The 22,380-nt window shown below is 42.6% G+C and overlaps 1 protein-coding gene across 5 annotated transcripts in view; it reads left to right on the top strand.

Annotated features, from left to right (window-relative positions):
• antxr2a (ANTXR cell adhesion molecule 2a) overlaps nt 1–22,380 on the top strand; it is a 207,684-nt gene that overhangs the window by 38,456 nt on the left and 146,848 nt on the right. For all 5 annotated transcript variants that reach the window (XM_080287457.1, XM_080287458.1, XM_080287456.1 and 2 more), the window contains exons 14-16: nt 900–989; nt 2,470–2,637; nt 3,087–3,167. In XM_080287457.1, coding sequence (XP_080143583.1) covers nt 900–989; nt 2,470–2,637; nt 3,087–3,167 — 339 coding nt within the window. The remainder of the gene's footprint in view (nt 1–899; nt 990–2,469; nt 2,638–3,086; nt 3,168–22,380) is intronic.

The following is a 22,380-nucleotide window of genomic DNA, read 5'->3' as shown; positions in this document are numbered from 1 at the left end:
CTCCTTGGTGAAAATCATTTGCAGGTTTTTAAAAGCAAAGTAAAATACCGTACTGCTTGTAAAGCTTTACACTAAATTTCCCAGCATCCTCAGGGAGCTACTACCTCTTGACTTTTTCCCCCCAGAACGGGGGTCTCAAACTCGCAGCCCACGTCACCCCTACTTTGTTAGGGAGGATGTGTTTGTTGTTGAGTGCAATGTTGAAATAAGTTTTTTAAAAAGCAAAAAACGACTTAATATGAGCAGAGAGCACAGACACGTTGAGGGCTGTGTTAGTTCAGAGAGTCAAAAACGAATGTCTGCGCATTTATTTTGTTAAATACGAACAAATTTATAGCAGAAAACCCGCCTGAGTTTAGTTTAGTTCCAGAAACATTGTAGCGTAAAGTAGACATTTAAATATCTGGCTTATCATTGGCTGAATTTTTGCCAAACACGTTAGCATGATGCTACAGTTTTGTTTAGTTCTTTTCTGCAGGGCACAGGATTACAGTGTAAATGCTTCTGAAAGCTTTACCCTGTGTGGTAGTTGATCCCATCCCACTGCAGCATTTTCAGTTTGCGGCAGATGGAACTGTAAACGTCAGCGGAGCGATACGAACGGTTTCCCCTCTGCACTTGAACACGCGCTGAGCCAGGAGTAAGGCCTACGTTTCCCTTCCTTCCTGACAAAGTGACATCATCCCGATGAAAGGAAACGTTGTTTTGGTGTGCAGGGACAAATATGGACGAAAGAAAATAGAACAATAGCAAACACATCATTGCACTTCCTCCCCTTTGTCATTACAGTGACTCTGATTAATGTCATACATATAAATATGGAAAGAAAATTTGCACACACTCTTATTTGACACACAACTATGTGTTTCCTGGTTTTGTTTTCTGTGTTTATTTCTTAGGAGCCTGAGCCGCTGCCCAAGAAGAAGTGGCCAACTGTGGATGCCTCGTACTACGGAGGAAGAGGAGTCGGAGGGATCAGTCGGATGGAGGTCAGAAACTCAAAACTATTGGCCAACATGCTGCTTCCGTTCTTTCTTAGTGAAAAGCTGAACGAAACAAGCAAAAACAGCTGAAATATTCCAAAGGTCAAAATGCAGACAGCAGGAAATGACACATATGTGTGGTCCCGTAAACTTGCATCATCATGTTCAGTCTTTTCTGCGAGGCGGGAACTTTGTTGAGTTACGCAGGAATCAGGAGGAGAAACCCACCGACCGAGCAACTGACTGGCTGACTGACCGGCCGGGCCGCTGTCCTCGTCAGCCCACTGATGCCTCCGACATGACAGGCCCTGCCATCTCGTCCTTGGCCGTCGAGGGCTGATTGGATCAAGTCGCAGCCGGGATGAAAGATTGAGTGCTGCTGTCAACTTGACATACCCACCTCTCCTCTCTGCTTCCCCCGTCTCAACTTCCAGACCTTGGCAGCTCGCTTTGTTATCCGCCTCCTCCGAAGGGAATTCAGGTTTAAAAGCGAGCTGCCCCTCCCCCTCCTTCCTACCTAGCCCCGAGGAAGTTGGTGGCATGGCAGGGATTTCCCAGCATCCTCGGGGAGCTCCTACCTCTTGACTTTTCCCCCCCAGAGTGTTGCTGAGATCCAATCCTGGCTGTTACCTTTCTCTGTTCTTCCACTAGCGTGTTGATTCCCATCGACAGGCGCGTCTCCACATCTGAAGCCCCCACTCCCTCCCCGCCGTCACCCCACTGATAGATAACGAGTTGCTTGTAAAGACCAACCCGTCCGCTCCTCCGCATCCACATTTAAGACGTCATGCTGAGAAAACCACCTCCGCCGCTTTGCCGCTGCCAGCATTTCAAACGATTATTGAGGTGACAACGTATCTTTTATTCATGGCAGCCTTTCTCTTTTCCTGATGATGCGGCAGGCCGGCGATGTATCCCAGAGATGATTCTGAAAAGCTGTTCTATATTGTCACGGCTTAACCTACAGCTTGAAAACTGTGTTGCTAATTAATCACCTCACCCCATTCATGTGACGGTGGGTTTCTTTTCCTTTTTTTATCTCCTCCTTGTAACAGATGTGATGAATTCAATTAAAAAGCAGGACAGCTTTACTTAACACACAGGCTTGCTTTCACACGCTGACACCCCCCCAACACACACACACACACACACACACACACACACACACACACACACACACACACACACACACACACACACAATAACACATTATACCAAATGTAAACGTCCTTATTGATAAAAGAATCCGAGTGATTTTTCCAACACGTACAGATCTTTTACTGAAGCTGTGGTCCTGAAGCTAAAGTTGGTCACAGATAGAGGTGTTTGGCCAGGCTCATCACGCTGACACACTGCTGTAGTGATCACAGACAGTCCTCACAGCATCTCTAATCTTATTTCCTGTAGTTTTTCTCAGACTGATGGACCAATCAGGTGTTTAACTGCTTAATTGCCCTCATTTAACGTTTCTATTTTCTTGTTCAAGGTGCGCTGGGGGGAAAAAGGCTCTACTGAGGAGGGGGCCCGGCTGGAGAAAGCAAAGAATGCCAAAGTGTCCATACCACAGGATGTAGAGGAGCCAATGATCAAACGGCCCACTCCAAAGCCCGCTCCCAACCATCCACCCGAGAACAAATGGTACACTCCTATCAAGGTGAGAGTTACTGACTGACTTTAGGATTTTTCTTTTCCTACTTTGGGTACTTCTAAATGATACTGATAGGAAAAGTCTCAGCTTAAAGGCCCATTTACTAGTTCTCCAAGGTTCATCCAGCAAATTACACTCATGTGAAAATCTCTAAATTGTGGTTAAAAGTTAAAGCTGTCTTTGGGTAGTTGAAAAGAAACGCTTCAAATTTGATTCCCTGTGAACTGTTAAGACTTTTTTTATTACCATGAAGTGAAACTCTTGAAATAGAGAATGGTCGAATATTCATTTAAGAGGCCACGACTGGCATCTACGGTGGAAAACGGCATCCATGGATGTCTAATGCTTTGTGCGTTACCTTAAAGATCAGTCTGTAGAAACACTGGTTTTGAAAATCTACACAAGATTACGTAAATAAAGACAACCGACACAGTTCCGTTTCTGTGCTTCATCAGGGTCGTCTCGATGCTTTGTGGGCTTTGATGCGGCGGCAGTACGACCGAGTGTCCCTCATGCGACCCACATCAGAAGACCAGGTAAGTCAAAATTCATCCCTGATGTTCTTCTCAAACCTAAAACAAACTCGAAGCTTCTCAGCACCGGTAATTTGCTCTAATGGAAACAAAATATTTGCATATTAGCCAAAAATACAAACTCATTTGCGATTGGTGAATTATGCAGGAGGAAGTCATACCGAGAGTGAAGTGCACACGTGTGCAAAGATTGTGCAGTGCTGCTTTTTAGTTGCACAAACCAACAGCTTGAGGCAGTGAGTCAAAGTCTCATCAGTGGTCATCAGTGCAGTTTATAGTACACAGGAGCAAAAATAGAAAATATCCTGCAGTAGTCAGCAGCGTGGATGTTCTTCTTTTTCTTTTTTTAAGTGGTAAATGTTCCTGTAACCATTCCATGAAGTCCCTAATCCCCTCTATGCCTTAATAGGAATACTTTTATCCCTCCAAATCTTTAAAGTCACCGCAGTTACACTTAAGAGCTCATTGTTTTATTGTTGTATTGTATCGCAGCTCCTCTCGGCAGAGGAAGCTGCTGGCACAAGTTGTGCCTTGTGTTGTTGTTACCTAAGGGAGCCAATGTGAGCTGCAGCTGCAGATACTCACAGAAGGAAGCGTGACAGGGATGACCTAATATGGTTATGCTCTGGGTTTTTTGGTGTGTGTTTTTCAACCAGTGTAAAAGAAGAGGAAGCAAATCGACTCCACAAATCGGCGCAGTGAAACCTGCTGCTAAGTCAGTTAACCAGATGTTTTTATATATTTTTATATATTTTAATTGCTGACTACAATCCAAACACAATACAATCTGCTGTGCTCGCTGTGCTGTATGCCAAATGTCAGAATTAATGGTGAGATTAGAATCAAGTTGCAGACAAGTGGAGCAGCTATATTACTGTGGCCCACAAACACGTCCTTGGCTTTTCCTGGGCTGCTTCTTCTGAAGTCTGTGAGGTAATTTTAGAAATTCCCCGTCAGTCTCCTTTTTAACATTACACAGCAGAAATGTATTAGTATTAAAACTGCCAGGGGAAAACCAAACGTGAATCTTGAAAGAGAAATGCGCGGACTCTTCCAAAGGACGGTGCTTCACGGGCACAAGCTGTGCAGGCGAATGGGCCAAAAAATCTGCACCTGTATGGTGCACATACATTATTTCCCTGTTGTCTCCAACTTCTGTGCATCTTCCTCTTCACAGAGGTTAGAGAGCAGGAACCATCCAAGCTTTTAGTAGTTTAGAGATTGATGTCAGGCTGCAAATCTCTCAAGTGGAGTCGTGTTTTGCAACATGGAAAAAACCCGAGCCAGTGGGCCAGCTGTGAGCCTGCCAGTTGCTACTCGGGGTGTCACAGTGCTGTTTAGCAAATTTCAGAATGCCAGAAGATGCACTGGTAAAAATAGATAACAACTCTCATAGTTCCAGTGAGTAGTGATGTGACAGATCACATTTTAGAAGATGTTTAGATATAGTGGTTAAAATTCATCAGAATCTCACTGCGACGTGTGTCGCCAAAATTTGAATGAAAGTATTTTAAAGCCATGCAGACACTGATGTTTCTGAGCCAGTGCTGATTTTAATTCCAGCTTTTGTTTTTAAGAGATGTGAGATGTTTGTATTAATATAGAGTCTTACAGTCTTACTTTACATTAGCAGATATTCTTATGATCCATCATTCTGATACGACTTTGGACGCTCATGTTAACTTGGTTAAAGTATGGACTAAAATCAGTTTATGTACTGCAGGATGTCAGTAAGCCCAGATGACCCTAATATGGTCATCTCAGACATGCAGTTCTGATTGTGAGCGCAGAAGCTCCACCCACCTGCTGATCAAACTTTATTGTTGAGAGGGGCAGCCAATCAGAGAAAAGCACTGCTTGAAAAGAGGAGGAAGGGAGTTTAAACAGGTTGTTTGAAACTCTGATTTATGCAGATCTAATGTGGTATAGGCTGACTGTAGTAATGTGAACATTTGGACGCTCTTCTTCATAGATTTCGTTTCTCTTTCTATTTAAAAACAGAAGATTTTTTCCACATTTTTCACCTGTTTTATACATATTAGATTTTTTTGAGCTGTAGTTATATATGCAAGTCTCTCAACTCAGCAGTAACCACACTCTCTCCTTTCATGTTTGTCATTGTCATGACGACCAGTAGCCAATTAAAATTTTTGCTCATTTGTACAGTGTGGTGTACCTCAGTGTCACAGTGAAGATACTGAGATACGATACAGAGTATTGAGTTCAACCATTGCTGTTGATACATCAGTGATGGATCAATATAGAACATTATAGAGCTCAGTTTTAGGATTTGCGACACCTTGAGGTGCTGGGAGCTGTAGTAACGTGTAATCTGGACTTTTTAAAGTGACAACCTTTTAACCAAGTTAGTCAAGACATAAAATGAACATCGGTGGAAGTCAATTAGAGGTCTCGTGATCTGTTTCAAACCTGTTTGCCTTCCTAAGCGACTGAGCATCAACCAGTTATTCTCTACAAGAGCGTAAACAACTCAAGTATGATGTGAAGTGACAAAATAAATTGTTAAAAGTTTGTTAAATAGGCTGATGCTCTTTGAGTTTGTTGAAAGGCTTCATGATGAGACTAAACGTGCATATTTACCTGCAGTACAGGGTTTTCGTGAAGTGACAGGAATTCCCCTGCCCGGTATTCATCCAACTGTCTGAATGTGGAAACATCACGGCTGCTCCAGCTGTGTAGAAGATGACTGATATTCCCACACAAGGGGTCACCTCTGTCGCTCTGAGCAAACTGTTTGGAAACAGAGTGAAGCCCACCAGTGAGTACACAAGTTATGTCAAAGCACGTCGGCCGGAGGAGGGAAGGCTGCTGCTGCTGAAGTCTCGCTTCATTCTCATGCCGATCACTGCGTCCACATTAAGTCTGTGATCAACATCGTACACACAGGACGCGGGAGAGAATCAAACAGAGGGCCACGAAGTGTGTTTGAAGTGATGTCTCAACTGAGAAGCAGTGGAAGGTGTTTTGAAACCTAATCGCATTTTGGAGATGATTATTTTAAATCGCCTACTGGCTCACAGTTGAATTTCAGCTGTGTTGCTAACATGTAATTGATTTCATGTGAGTTTCGTAAGATTCAATCAATCTTTCATCCTTGATTCTATCCACAAATATGAAATCCAATGAACCGTTCAGCTGATTTGATTCACTTTCTAACTCTGAAACTAGACAGTCAACTGCTAAGTTGTAGCAATTTCCAGGCTAGTTTTTTGAGAATCTTTTGTTAACAACACAAATTCTCAGAGTTTTTGGGACTTGGGATCCTTACAGGTCAGACATCCTGAATGATTTAATGATACTCCTAAACCAGAGTATTTCCACTAGTGAGACTACATCATGTCTGGAACATGTGAGGAAAGAAATGGAGCCTAGACCTGATTGTTTATCTCGATTTGTGGTTTTACATTTCATTTTCCATTTTAGTATTTTTCCAATCTCTATGATAAAACTGGCGCTGGTGTCACATGTTGCCTTTTGATTGGAGTGGAAATGCTTTGGGAGCTTCCATGCATCTATGTTATCATGGCAAATATCTCATATTTGACATTCATTAGTTGTTAGAGAGCTTATTTCGAATCCGTACGCGCTGCTGTTGTTGTGCTTCTCCAGCCTGGCCCCGCTGAGACACGTGTGATATCGTTCTGAACAGATTCATCAAAGTGTGAGGTGTCTGAACTGTCCAGTGACAGGTTAGGTGTAGATGGCAGAGCAGACAGTGACAGAGAGAGGAGAGCGGCGGCGGCAGAGGGAGGGGACGAGGAAAGGAGGGTAGCGGTCTTTGAAGGCGGACAGGAAACCTCCAGGGTCATGAATTTTTCAACACGCTGCTTCCGCAGGGTTACAAGGACTCGTACAGGTGTAAGGAAGCAGGTTGTCGCAGACATCTGTTCTGCACGGGGACCCGGGTCTCCGTGCTACCCCCTCGCTCCTCTCCATGCTTCCATCCCTCCCCCTTCTCTTTCCCAGCAGTCTCCTTTTGTGTCTCCCCCTCCCTCCCTCTCTCAGTGCTGCCGCCCGGAGCCAGACCGCTGGATTGTCAGCAGATGCAGAAGAGAGACAGAAAATGAGAGTGAAACAATTTTTTTTCCCTTTTTTTTGTGGTCTCACATTTAGCGCCCGAGGGCCTTCAACACCAAAGGTAGAGTGGGGGTGGACACAGCTGCAGTGCCGAACTTGCCCCAGGCACAAATAAAGAGATCTAATGCGGTTTGACTGTGTTGTTGGTGAGACCAGGGAGCCGGGGAGGCACTTCAGAGCCAACTTAGCACAGCAACATCTGCCGCCAAGTTTTGCCGGGGATCGACTGGGGACAGCAGGTAGAGGAAGGTGGCAGAGAGAGAAGGGGAGGGCGGGAGAGAGGGAGGTTGGCCTTATTCTGATGCTCTCTCAGGCTCTTTTTGAAGAGGCGGCGGTGTGCGTGCACGCATTTCTTTCTGCATTTTCCAACGCCTACCTCTGAATTCTAGGTATTGTTTTCTAAAAACAGCTGTTTACAAAATGTCCAAACAGGGTGCATCACCATACATTAAACCCTCCTCATCCTCCTGCAGATCAAAACGCAGGAGAAAAAAACGGAGAAAAAAGGCGTTTTGAGTTCTTGTGAGTCCGTGAGGATTTACAGTTGAATTTCCATTTGTTCCTCTCAGGCTCATCTGTTCCTCACCAGGGGGATGTGTGGGCTGAGTGTGCTGGTGTGCGCGGAGGTTAATAGTATTAGCTGACGCTATTGCTATTGGAAAAAACTTACTTCTTTGTGGGGAGGTGGGGAATCTCCCTTCTTGAACGTTGAAATGGTAGTTTAACGAGGTGATGGGTTCTGATCCCAGGGGTAGAGAGAGGACACAGAAGAGAAACAGAAGCCTTGTGTTTCCTCCCACATCCATCTCCTGATGTCATTTTATCCCAACCTCTGCAAAGGTTCTGCGTTTTTATCGAGTTTTATACCTTTAAACTAAATAGTTAGAGATGCTAAATCCAATCAGGGGATTATTCTCCCTCAGCTAAAGAAAAGGAGAATGGATCAAAGTCAAAACATAACAACAAACTACCGGGATGGTACAAAAGGAGCCCACGAATCCTCCTTCCTCAGCTGGATTGTGGATCCCTCTCCCTGCCTGTGCTTGTTTCTCTGACAGCATCAGTGTCTTTATTTAACAACCATTGATCGAGTTGTGGACGGCATTTAATTAAGTGACTGTGAGCCGAGCGACTCCTCAGACCTGCTTGGGAAGGAGGGGGAGGAAGCGATGGACGTTAAAGGGAGGTGTAAAAACAATTAAAAAGGACCATCTCGAGCCGAGGGCCACTCGGGGCAGGGGTGACAGTCTGCTTGCCAGGCATGCGAGAGAGCGCGGTGCACGGAGGTCACAGCAATACACGCTTCATTTTATGTTCTCCATTCTCAGCAGCTCAGTGTTGTGCCCTCGTGTTTTTCTGTTTGTGTTTATCTTCTTTCATCAGTTAAGATGCGACGCTATTGTTTCCTGAAATAGAGCCGAGGCAAACAGTGGAGTACGATTTTTGCTTTTCATTTTCAGTATTTAAGCCTTTAACATCAGTAAGTCATCAGTAATTACAGAGACATGATCATAATTACTGCAAACAAACACGGCCGTGGCTGAGAGGATTGGCAGCCTGTTTCTGGCCTCTGCACTGCATTTTTACATCGCGAGCCACGAGGTCACATTTTGCGGGAAATGTTCTTCCAGTGCAAATGGAGCTCAAGTTTCTCTCAGAGTTTTTCTCAATGGCAGATGGTGGAAGGAGTGAACGACTGATGGCAGAAAAAAGTCCAATATGTTTACAATCTTCAGAAACGCTTTCATCATATCATCATCTGTCTGACGAGCACTGGGAGGTTTATGGAGGCATTTTCTTAAATAAGTTGTACCATTACTTTGTTTCTGGCAATATGTTCGCCAAAGCAGGGACTCCATTAAGTTTCTTCCTTAGTAGTAGTAGTGATCGTTTACAACACATTTTTGGTTGTTTTGAAAGAAAATTGCTAATGTCCTTGGAAGAGTTGCTCAGTGCATCAGCAAAACTGAGGTGAAAACTCAGAATATTAACTAACCTAATATTGTGGCAGAGCCTCAGTGCCAAGGTAAACCATGAATGGAGAAATGGTTCAGTGTCAACCCTTTTCCAGTGATGCAAAACAAAAACTAGCAGATTACAGACAGGAAGTGAGTCTTAACATGTAAGAAATGCTTTGTAAGGTTATTTAAAATCCATAAATATAAAGTGGACTGAACTATTCTGATACACCAGGCTCTCCTGTCACCTCTGCATGGCTGCAAGTCATCCAGAGAAAACGCACAAAACATAAAAAAATGTTGAGTTGAGTTTTATCGTGATGCTCTGTTCATCTGTAATCCGTCAAATTCGATGTCCTAATGTAGTTCTCGACCAGTGTCGTACACTTGCAGCTTTCACTGAGTCTGCAGATCTAAAGAAACTCCTACAGAGGAAAATGAAACCGTTTCATCCTTTTAACCAGAGTTCATGATCACAGCTAAGATTAAGACAAACGATTAGGATCTTTAATTCACAAAGATATGCCAGTTCATTTACAACAGCGGACCCCAACCCCTGGGCCAGTCCGGGAGTCGTTTGGTACCGGGCCACGAGAGTCGAGGCTCGGGTGTGAAATTCATGGTTTTTATCGTTAACTCGGTTTTCCTGGGTCTTTTCACGTGTGTTATGAATAAATCTTCTTTTTTTTCGGTACCGCTACTAGTTTTATTTTGTTGTATTTATCCGCGACACCTTAAAGGCCGGTCCGTGAAAATATTGTCGGACATGAACCGGTCCGTGGCGCAAAAAAGGTTGGGCACCGCTGATTTACAATATGTGTTGGTGTCTAACATGTTACATTCAACTGAACATGTATGATTTAAAACAATGAACAGCTACATGTGGTGGGCTTGGTGAGCCTATAGAGAAATATTATTAATGTACTAATGTGAAAATGACTTGTAGTAATGCCTCCAGTTGTAGACTACGACTGAATACCACTGAGATTTAATTGTCCAATCAAATTTAAACCTGTGAAAAAACAAATCAAACCTGTGAGTTGCACTGGAAACTAGGAGGCTGGTTAGGGCTTGAGAGATGCACAGTGATCCATTTATACAATACAGGGAATAAAAAAAATACTGTGAAAGAGGATAAACTTTAAAACTCCACCGAGCATGTCTGAAAACTCGTTTATTCTTCCGTCAGCAGCTTCTTTCTTTGCATCTTTTGTCGCTTCGTCTCAGTATGTAAAGCAGAGCAAACATTTGTTGAATATAAAAAAAAGAAACCCACACAAACAGATGCACACATACTCATCCTTTCACGCTTTCCTTGCTTTTGTCTCGTTGCATTACAATGCCACATTGAATATGGTGAGAACATCTTTCTTGAAACTAATAAAGCCGTCAAACTGTATCGTTCGGTGTAAAAATAAATGCCTGATAGAAGCCAAAACATGACACATCCTTGTAGGGTTTCGGCGCTGGAGAAGGCCGTTTTGCTCTCTCCACAGCTGGTGAAAGGAATAATTTGGTACCTAAATGCTATTGCGGCGCTAACAAATGCCTAAAGAAAGAGTCGATAGCAGCGCTAACACGGCACAAACGCGAGGTGATGCACGTGGGAGGACTCCTGCATGTTGACATCAGTCAGGATGTTTACCGTCACACGGACAAATGCCTCGCTGAAGCAAATGTAACACTTAATTTCACAATAAAAGGCTTTAATCGAAAGTAAACAACCTGGCAAATGACATTAAGTTGAAACAAACCTCGAGATCAGAGAGCATGAGATTTCCTAATTAACAGGGGTAATTGGAATTAAACCAAGGCGTCACGAATAATGAAGCGTTGGGAGAAGAGACTATGCTTTATCGAACAGGGCTGGAGTTGACTCTGAAAAACAAAGCTGCAAATGTTGCTCATGCTTGAAGTTTAACCCCCAGCTACTGTTAAAATGATCCCTTCAGTTTGAGGATGAAGGCATTAATTCAGGGGCTTTTTGCTCTGCTAAGAGAGAAGCGCGGGTTGTTCTTCATCACACTGCGTATGTGCTGTGTGGGCTTCGCTCAAGAAGGAGACGGACAACAGGCGACATGTTGTAACTGGCCAACACGGTGAAATGTAACATTTCAGGGAAATCTGCAAGTCCTTTAGTTTTTTTGTTGAGTTTGTAAACTCTGTCAGGTTTTCTCAGTTTCTCATCACGGTTGCTTTGTCGGCAGTCCTCCTACACATACTTTCAAAGGGGGTTTAAAGCCGTTAATACAAAACCTAATGGGCATTTTGCAGATCGGCTTGGGTGCTTACCTGTGACCGATAATTTCTTTTTAATCAGAAGGAATTACAGGAATTAGTAACAGTGGATTACAGAAAATCTACCGCTCAAGAGAGCAACCAAAAGAGCGCAAGAGAAGAAAAAGCTTCAGTTTTTGCTGTTTTCCAGCATTTAGATGTTGTTTAAAGTCACAGTGTTGCAGACGTGTCAACAGTCTGCAGAGCTTGCACGTGTTTCTTGTGTACAAATCATATTTTTCTCAAATCCAAACCCTGTCTTTTTAAAAAAGTGATATGTAAGAAAAATCAAATAAAAATAATCAGATGTTTTTAAAAAAATCTGCTGATGAAAAGTGGAAAGAATGTATCCACTTTCTGAATTTTACATTCATTTGTAACTCAAATTTAAGCTCGCCCTCTGTCCTTTCTCCTTGTGTGCATTATATAGCAGAGAATGCAGCTGAAGTAGTGGCGGTGTGGGCTGCGTGGGGTAGCGCCGGGCCCTGGGCCTCATTAGTCCTATCAGTGGACGGCCTTGTTAGCCCTAACAAGTAGCCAGCTGACAGCTCCATTCAGCCGCCGCTCCCCCACAAGAGAAGTGACAGCTTTAACTACGGCGGAGTGCCGCCGATTTACGAGCCGCGCCCACGCTCTCTTAACCAGATTAGTTCTTTTTACATTAACCGAGGAAAAGTAGGGCAGATGTCCGTGTGACTGGCTGTAAATTTGATAATGACCGCCATGTTAATCCCCCCCCCTCCCCACCATCCCAGCACATCCTCGTTCACGACCTGGCTGGTAACAGGATTACCGAAGAGGGGTCCCTCGTGTGTGTGTGTGTGTGTGTGTGTGTGTGTGTGTGTGTTTCTTTAACCAATAAAAAGGAAGCTAATTGTTGTTGGTGGTGACTGGTTGGAGAAGTAAAATGAAAAGTGGTGTAATGTGGAGAATCATGAGAAAATCACCATGAGACAGACACACACACACACACACACACACACACACACACACACACACACACACACACACACACACACAAATTAATTTTAGGTCTTTCCAAATTTCTCAGAGACTGATTCTTGGATTTGTTTGGTAATGAGAAAAAAAAACATCCTGTAACAGCAAATGTAAACGTGTTAATTGAAGTAATGACGCAGATTTAGGACATTTTAATATGCAGTTACACTCTGACCAGTCCAGGCAGGCAGATAACAGCTTGTTACTTGGAGATAAACGTGTGCATTTTATACACTTTCTGTATTTTGAAGTATAAATTATTTGTGTCTTGTAATCTCTTCATTTTGTGTTTTTGTAGCCTCAGTGTTGCCTCATGATTTCTCGAGCAAACAAAGAAAACGGAACAAAACAAGCTGTTTGTCGGACGCTTTAATATCCTTCCAGATTTAATGTCATTTCCGAGCATGTGAAGAGTCTGACGCTGGATTAGCTCGTGTTTTTCCCGCTCCCTTAAATCTCATTCTGCACTGAAATCCACTTTGCGCACAGCTTTATATATTAAGTATTTTCCAGTGTTGCTGAGCTCGATACTGTTTTCTGGGACGGTCCAGCACCCCCGCGAGTTGGGCGGTCTCCCCTTTTCCTCTCCATTAGCTGATCGGTGTTGTTGTATTTGGGTGGCCAGGGCTGGTACCTGCACCCGCTGTCCCTCCCTCTCCTCTCCCTCCCTCCCTCCTTCCCTCCCTCCTTCTCCGCCTGATACGATGTGAACTGATGTCCTGCCGGTGCCTTTTTTCCCAGTACCCCTCAGACCGGTCGGCGCGGTGGCGGCGGCGCCGTGTGCCGAGCCTTTTCTTCATCACCTATTAAAATCAAAGCCCCGTCGTTTGGCGAGGACCGCTGGGATCTTGGCTTTAATTAAATTACATTATTGTTAACGTCAGCTTTGCCGAGGCCAGCTCTGTCGCCTGCACTTTGCCCTCCTCCTCAGCTCACCTCCTGACAGACATATAGGACTTGGAGGGGGGGTTACGGGATACATGAAGTAATATATTCTAAAGCTCTCCTCCCATCGATTTGAATTTTTAAAAAGATGAAAGCAGGGAGTCGTGTTATGCAGGGAATATGTTCACAGTGAATATTCAATTAGCCCGATCGTATTTTGTATACATAAATGTAACGTTGTGACAGTGCCGGCTAATATGTAGTGAAGGGCCCTCGCACGCAGCTTCATGCAATAAGATCCATTCTAAACAGTTTGCGTTGCGTTTGATAGCAGACGTACGCTATGAATAAACATGTAAACATGTGCCTCTGAGCCTCAGATGGTAACTCTCACAGTGACGCTACAGTGCAGCAGTCTTTAAGTTAATTCTTGTTTTCATACTTGTATAATCCTCGCTCCTTCCTGTCTGCGGTAATGCTGTTTTTCTTATATCGCCTCTAACACGAGCTTATATGATACTCCTTCTCATCCTGTAATGGAATTAAACTTTTTACCAGCAGAATCAAAATCACTACCGACTGATCTTTGGTAATATTTGTGCTTGTTTTTAATGTTTCTCTGGGAAAATATGCCGAGTGGCCGGCTGAACATCTCACCCTGTGAGCCTCTTTCTTCCATTGTGAATAGAGGGTGCAGTGAAGTGTCACTAATGTGGCTCTATTCATTTGCTCGCAGGCTTGAAATGTGTCTTCATGACAATAAACACCCCGACAACCTCCTCCTTTCTCCTCTGTCCCTCTCTTTACTGCTGCTGTTGCTCCTCAAAATCGTGTCGATAACACAGCTCCTACAGGTTAGCCACTTTGACACCCCTGCTGGATACTTCTGACAATAAAAATTCAACTTGATTCGATTCTCCTTTAGATCAGTGAACAGTTTGAATGGTCACTCGGCCATAAGAAAACCTCAGCTTGTAGGAGGAGGAGCTCGTGAAATTGAAAAATAATTTTCGTGCCAAGGAGTGATGTCCAGTTTCTTTCAGGTACACTCAGCTTTACAAACAGACTCCTGCACAGACAAATGGGAACGTCATATACCGCACACGCCCTCCCAGTTTATGTATTTAGGGTTTCCCAAAATAAATGATTAATTTGTAACAATAAGGTCGTTTAAATATCACATCAAAAGCATCCCACCTCTGGATATTTTCATCTCAAAGGAAGTTTGAGCGGTTTTAGCTCGGTGTTTTCAGAATTAGACATAAGAAAGCGATTCTTACAGGACTGGTCCTGTTTGCATGTTTCCATTTTCAGCCTTCACAGGGTGATGAAAACATATCTGGGGAATTAAATAGGTGTCAAATGTGGTGGACATTCCAAAAACTGTAACAAATTATTAGAAAACTATATAATTCTGGAATTTTTCGTTGAGCGCTCTTGGCTAATAATGCTAATGTGATGTTATAATACAAAAATTAAAATTACAAAGACATTGAACTTTATTTGTGACAGTTATGTTGGAATATTAGCAAATACTTACGTATAAGTTAGCATCTGTTACATTTAAACTTGCTTTTATAATAAGTTCACACAGCAGCAGCTAAACTTCACCTGTTGTAGTTCGGAGCCGTTTTTAGTCTGACTGGGGGGGGGCAGCAGTTACAGCTTCTGAGAATAAAACTGCACTGGCTGCTTATCAGACAGAGACACCAGTGTGAGTGTTGTAAGTGTGTAATTACTGTCACTGCCTTCAGGGGGAGACGAGCATTCTCGTCTGCAGGCTTATGATGTATCTATTAAACCGACTAGTAATGGTTAAAATTAATAAAGGTAAAATATGACACATGCTGCACTGAATCAGCCAGAAACTTATTATTGTCAATTACGGATTTATTAAAAATATTTCCTTCTTTTATTTTATTGCATTAATATTTTTAAATATTAAGACGTCCCCACGGTGCTGACTGTATCTCACAGGAACCAAATGTTCGGCCTCAAGTGGCCATTTAAGTGAATTAGCGGTGCCCCTGTCACCGCCGTGAAAGGGTCACTTCTCAACCAATTACCGGCTCCACCTCGTTAACTCTTTCAGCGCCGGGCTTCTGTCGTTTCTTTAACATCCTTCCTAATTAGGCTAATGAACTTAAGCATTAGCTCTTTCATTATAAACTGTGGGCTCAACTGCTGTTTAAAGATGCTTTAATTTGAATTCAATTTGACCTTTTAATTAATTTTTTTCCCCCGTGACCTTAGATGAGAAGAAAAGCAGCTTAAAACCTGGTTTAATTATTTACACAGCGGAGCATTGTTTTATTATTTTTATATGGGTGTTTTATATTAAAGGTGTGTTAAAATGTTTCTGATAAGAAACTCCAACCTCCTGAGGCTCTTCACTGTATATGCCCAGTGATTTAAACAGATGTCTTCTGTAAGATACTGCAAAAAGCTTCTTTTTTTTCTTTTTTCTTTCCAGTGGTTAAATTCTTCAACCAACTGGAGCCTGAACATTTCATGAATAAATTACAGTATTTCATAATTGATTGAGAGAAAAGATGCAGATGTGACAATAGTTGGCAGAGCAGCACAGTAGCTAATTGAAAACACTCTTGAAGGGCTTCCAGATGTAGTTGTAATTTTGGGGGGATCTTTCTCACCTCTGGAAATATCCTTAGTGCAGTTATTTTTTTTCTACAGTCAGAAACAGAATCAAGGTTTCATTTTTATAGGACGATTTCACCCGTTTCTCTCTCTGCCCACACCAATTTCAGAAGCACACCCATTTTTACTACATATTTTATCAATATGTCATTTATTATTATAATAGATTTATCTAATGTTAATGATGATAGTTTGTAAAACAGCTTATTAACCTTAATGACAGTGTGATCTTTTACAATTGATCGGTTGTCTCAACTTCAATTACACTGAGTAATGATGATACAGATTTAATTAATGCGTAAGTGCTCTAATGGCTTTCTTTAATACCTGTACAACAGCTCACAAGTGCATCTTTTAGTGGGTTTTTTATTATTTTTTGACATTTATTTATATCAGTATAAGCCGGAGGCACAATAGCAGATGTTTACTGAGGGGCACACCAGAAATACGTAGTTTAGTGCGCCTAAAAGTGCAGAAAACGATTCTTTTTAGGTGCAATACTGCAAAAAGAAAAGCGCGTAAAAGAAAAATCAAAAGAAACAGAATGAAACGTGAGCAAAAATTAGGTAAACTAAAGCGCAACATACTGCGATGGTAAACAATCTTTAATTCATCTTGAAGCCGTGTTTGTTGATGAGCTCCCAACGAGATAAAGCCTCCATAGAAGTGCAGAAATAAAAACACAAAAAGAATCTGTGTTCCTGAGTCGTCCCTTTGCTTCTCTGTGGTCCGTCTGTCTATGTATCTGTGTCTCAGAATGAATGCCTCGAAAGCGGCGTCCAATCCCACTGTTGGGGAGCACAGATGCACATTCAGTCCTGTGTTCTCTGCAGTCTTAATAGTGTTAACCCGTCAGCTGTCCCCACACTGAGGACACAAGCGTCTCCAGTGTTTTCGCCACTAAGCCGGATTTTCACTCTTTCTCGCTGAGCAATTAGCCAACACAACTTCCACTTTTCATCTCTTCAGCAGAAAACCATCATCCGCCTTATTTTTTGAACTTTCCGTGCTTCTAATAGCGGGCGTTTAAAAATTGTACAAGGTAAAATCTTAAAGTTAGATTAAAAAATTATAACACTCTTAGCTAGTAAACAGAAGACAGTATTTAGGCAAGAATGTTTTAATAGTTTAACATGCCGAGTAATTTCAAGCTTATGGTGCTTAATCACCATTTTCTGGAACCTAAATTTAACTATGCTTGCCCTTGGGTACCAAAATTATCAAAGTATCAATGCATGAGCCTCGTATTCAAGTAAATATTGTCATATTTTAAGCATTTTGTCAGTTTTTTTTAACATGCAAACTTAGCCTGTCTCAAAGCAGGCCTTCAGGGGAACGACAAAGCACGTGAGCTAGTTTACGTCAACTTATTTTTGAGTTAAACAAAAGCAGTAATGAAACATGTGCAGTTACAATATTTAAATCATTATGTGATCATTTCCCATTTTTTCTGTTTGCACAAAACTTAAATGGTTCTCCTGATTTACATAGGTTTGAAATTCCCTTCAATATTTTTAAGGTGAGCAAACTCTGGACAGACGTCTTTGTGCTGTCATCATCTAAGCCAGTTACAGCCCACTGCACTCGTAGTGTCACACTTTGGGTCGTTTGGGTTTCATATTTCTCAAACCGAGGTCTGAAAAATTGTCATCCCACTGAGAACATTCTAGTTTTTTATCAGCGCTGCTGTGGAGGACTAGCATGTGATCCTTAGCCCTGAAGTTAAATGCGTGTTTTCTGCAGCACAGGATGAAAATCCTTGCGTACACTTTGCTTTGCCATCTGGTTTGCGTGACAAAAACTTTCTCTCTTTTCTTTTAAGGCACGCTGTGAACTTCCAGCCACTCTTCTTCCTCCCCCTTTTCCCAGTCTGCCTTGCTCTTTCTCCCTCCCACTGTACATCTTTCCCTTCCTTCTCCCTCGCCGCCTTTGTCTGCCACCTTCGTGTCTGACTTTGCCCTCCTCTTCGTCTTTCACACTCCCTTCCCGTCTCCATCCTTCTCTGTCCGTTCACATCGGGACGAGGGGCGCTGGGTGCCTGTGACAGTGCTCCTAATTAAGACGTAAAATTGTGGGCAGCAGGTTTCTGAAGGTTACACTGTCTATACTGCGGGAAGTGATAAAGAATGGAGTCACTGATGACATGTGACGTTTTCACCAGGGATGATGCAAACCGCTGCTAATGAAGCCAGAGCTATTGAGGAGGAAGCGATGGGGACAGGGGGTCTCTGTGTATCTGTGTGTGTGTGTGTGTGTGTGTGTGTGTGTGTGTGTGTGTGTGTGTGTGTGTGTGTGTGTGTGTGTGTGTGTGTGTGTGTAGGGGGGATATTAGCATGTGTGTGTTGATGTGTCTATGTGGCCTGTGGGATTTCAGGGGCAGTATATTTGAGCCAATTAGACAGGTCAAGTACGCGAATTGCTGCCCTGCACTTAGACTCATGCAGTGTATGATGGTCGTGCTGTATTCTGCAAATATAAGATCATTTCTATGGCTGGGTGACGAGAGATGCTGTCATTTACTGACTGTTAATTATCTGCATTCAGACTTGTTACCCAAAGACATTTGTAAAAAGTGTGTGTGTGTGTGCGATTGAGTGAGTGTGAAGCCTTTCATCAGCATCTTTGCACGTGTTCTAGAGGATTTGGGAGTTTAACCGCTCTATCTGACAATGTCTTAATAATTTAGAGTAATTGGAAACGTTTAGTCTCACTGTGTCTTTGATGCTGCAAGGATAACCTGATAATCTAAGTTTCTGTGTGAGAACTTCATGATGCCTTCTGCAGCATCTGCGTTCACCCATTCTCCTGCATATCAGGTGATACACTATAAGAAGTGTCCTGTAATTACAGTTCATGCTATTTGTTTGAATGCTTGAATTTTAAACGTTTTTTGGCTCCTTAAAGCTGCTTTGTGCTGTTGACACGGCGACCTAATCTGGAAATAAGTTTGATCTGATGGTTGTTCAAATATTTTCGAGATATTAAATATTTGGAGTAAAATCATGGTGGGAAAAACTGAAGAATTTCTTCAAGTGAAATTATATTATTATTAATTTATTCTTCAGGAGTAGAGGTCAGATGTTTTTCTCCAAGATGTCACACTGACTTACATAAAGCAGGCAAAGGCCACGCATCATAAGACGGTCACAAGTGCAGTGGAAACACTAACTGCACTTGTGATTTTTACCTCGTGTCTTTCATATAAAATCCCAAAGTTTCTATGCTGACTTTTAGTTTTTGTAATAGCTCTATGAAGCACTTCTCTTCTTCTTTCTTTGTAACCTAACGATATCTGCTGGAGTCGTGCAACTTGTAACGTAGAATTAAAAATTGTGTGTCTGTGTGTGTGTGTGTGTTTTATATTTAGAATATAGTATTTGTCTTTCAAAAACTTTCTTTTTTATATAAAGAAACGGCTTTGAGAAAGAAAATAAATGAGTGAATAAGTTGCTAAAAAAAAAGACCTGGTCAAGCGTGCTGTGCTGACTTTCTTTTCTTGAGTTATTCACACTGGGTGCTACAAGTACGTTTCCCTTAAAAAGTATTGAGCTTCTATTTCTAAAAGTCCTAATTAAAGAGGTTTGCTTCTTGACTTCTGAGCCCATGCATTGCACTGGCACCAGTATGGAGAAATGTTGAAATGATGGCAAATTACACTAATTAAGATTTAAAGTGCCTGTCAGTGTTCAGTGCAGTCATGTATAGATGTAAGAAGAACTGAAATAAAGCACGAGCTGGAAGAATATTTGCATCTTCTGTCTGCCCAGACAGACACACCTGTGGTCTTTGCACATTCAAATTTGGGTTATTTATTGAGGATAAATTCATAAATGATGTAGTGCTTAAGAAGAAATTGCTCAGTCCATTTGTTTCAAATAGACCAGTTTAGACACAATCTATGAAATAAAGATGAGATGATGCTATAGCCAAACACATTTCCATCCAGATGCTACGTCAGTGTCAGATCCCATCGCCGCCGTGTCGAGGGTCTGCTGGCACGCAGTCAAGGCCAAAGCATCTGCGGCGGATGTATGAAACCTGCACGCTGTAAAATATAAAAACTGAAGCTCAAGTCAAGCTTCATCGTCCAACAGCTACGCGCAAGTGAAACTGAACTGAAAGCGAATGCATAAAACATGACAGCTGGCGTTTTCCTTCAAACGAAATAATCTTGACACACTATGTTGAAAAGCGCATAATAAAAGACTACAGAATGAGGCGCCGCTGATTAGCATGCATGTCGCCCTAACAGTACAGCTTGACTCCCCAAAAAACTTGGATACGTGCAGCGACATGCTCTCGGCCAGTTAGCGTAACATCATATGTGGGTCCTCCTGGTGAAATATCTTCTCGAGACTCGCAGTATGCACATAGTAATGAACTGCATGGCCACCAAACTCGCCATTAGGAAAACGGCGGCGATATTAGCCTTTTTAATGCCACGCAATGGAGAGCGGACCCGCTCGCCGTTGAATAATTACACTTAAGACTGAGTGTGTTTGAGATCGGGCTGCAGGCAACTGCGAATGTCTGTAGTCTCCAGCATATGCAAATAAATTACCATAATGCAGATCGTGCTCAGAGTTTTGCTCATGGCAGCAGCAGAAGTTGAAACGAGTGTTGACCAACTGCCTGGAAACCCGATTAATTAAACAGTGCAATCAGTGTTACTGCAGAGATTTAAATCGTGAAAAGAGCAGCGACAGAAACTTGATTTTCACATGTGGAGCTTCACATTTGAAGATTTGGAGTCTCTGACTAGAGGCCGACTCAGATTCTTAGCTAATATTGTTCTGATGGATGTTTCGGCGTCGATCTTTTTCAACAAATATCTGTTTTTCTTTCAGTGAGTCACCCCAGTCTGTAAACTAAACTAGTGATAAAAATGAATTCATATTTTTTTCTAATTTATCAACTAATTGTTTCTGAAATAAAAGGATTGAATCATCACTGCTGAAGTAAAACAAGGAGGACGAATGACTAACATGACATGACCAGTATTTATCTGACAGGAATCCCTGGCAGCTGTGTGACAAAACTATTTTCTTTTAGGTGCAAGGGAAGACGTTTTGTGATATTGTTGTTGGCACTATGAAACTGAGAACATATTTCAAAATATCTGATCACCTTAGGCACTACACTGCTGGAAAACGTGGTTTAACGCCTCCATTTCTTCTTCTCCTGAACCATAAGCAGTCATGAATTTACAGTAATCATTAAATGTATTTAAGAGTCAGCTATTTAAATTTCAACTGTTGAATGGAACAAACTTAATACCTCAAAGTCATACGAACATCAGTCGTTTTGAAAGGGTTCCAATCTCGTTATCAGCTGATGTAAGAAGTGCTGACAGAAATGTGAGAGGAGAATCTGATTCAGCTCTTAACTCAAACTCAGACCTGGAAAACGTCATGCATGCACTTTTTTATCTGCTGCATCCCTCCTTTCCTTTCTGACTGTATTATATATGTTTGTCTGACCTCTTTGTAAACTCTGTGTTAAAGACGTTGTGTACACTATGAGATTTACATGTTTCAAACAAATACTATGTGCAGCGCTCGCCTGCTTGTGACGGTTAATAGAAACATACAGTTGGACTGCTGGATGTCAGTGTACATGTGGTACAGTTTTCTCGCCGCCGCCTCTAAGCTGCTAAATCTCAAACACGATCGCGGTGCCGCAACTCGACAATCCTCACGAATTCATTGGTGTGAGCATCTGAGCCCAATGTGAACTCTAGCCCAAATGTGACACGCTGGCTCTGGCCATATGCGAGCTTTTCACCCCTCCTCTCTGTGCTCATACTGGTGTTGTGAGTACACGAGTCACGACTGTTGGCTGTGGCAACACTCTGACTCACATAACCCCTCATAAAAGATCGGGCCAAGCTCTCAGCCCAGGCCAAGCCAGGCCGTCTCTGCATAAGACTGTAATTGATTTGATGGACTGTGTGCCGTTCACACCCCTTCCCCAAACAAACAGTCCGCCCAAGATTTGTCTCCATTGAGACAAAGAGGCAGTGCCCACCCTCCTCTTGCAAAGAAACACTCTGCGACCGCCGGAGAAGGCAGCGCAGGCCTGCCAAACTTGCTAATTTCACTCCTGTGCCTCAGGGAAGGTTTTAGTGTGCTGTGCAAGGATTCATCATATTGCAAATCAAGGCTCCCGCCCATTGTTATACCAACTCCCAGGTCACCCAGAGTTGACACAGGTTTGCAGGCAATTTCTTGCCAGCATGGCGAACACTGCTCACGTAGGACAGTTGTGAGAACTGTAGCTGCCTTTGAGAGTTCTTGAACAATCTAGGTTTCTTTAAGTGTAACACGCTCCAATCCATGCAA

The sequence above is a fragment of the Astatotilapia calliptera genome, chromosome 12 (genome assembly GCF_964374335.1).
Source record: "Astatotilapia calliptera chromosome 12, fAstCal68.1, whole genome shotgun sequence".
NCBI classification, from domain to species: Eukaryota; Metazoa; Chordata; class Actinopteri; order Cichliformes; family Cichlidae; genus Astatotilapia; species Astatotilapia calliptera.
This window is presented reverse-complemented; position numbering and strand designations above follow the sequence as displayed.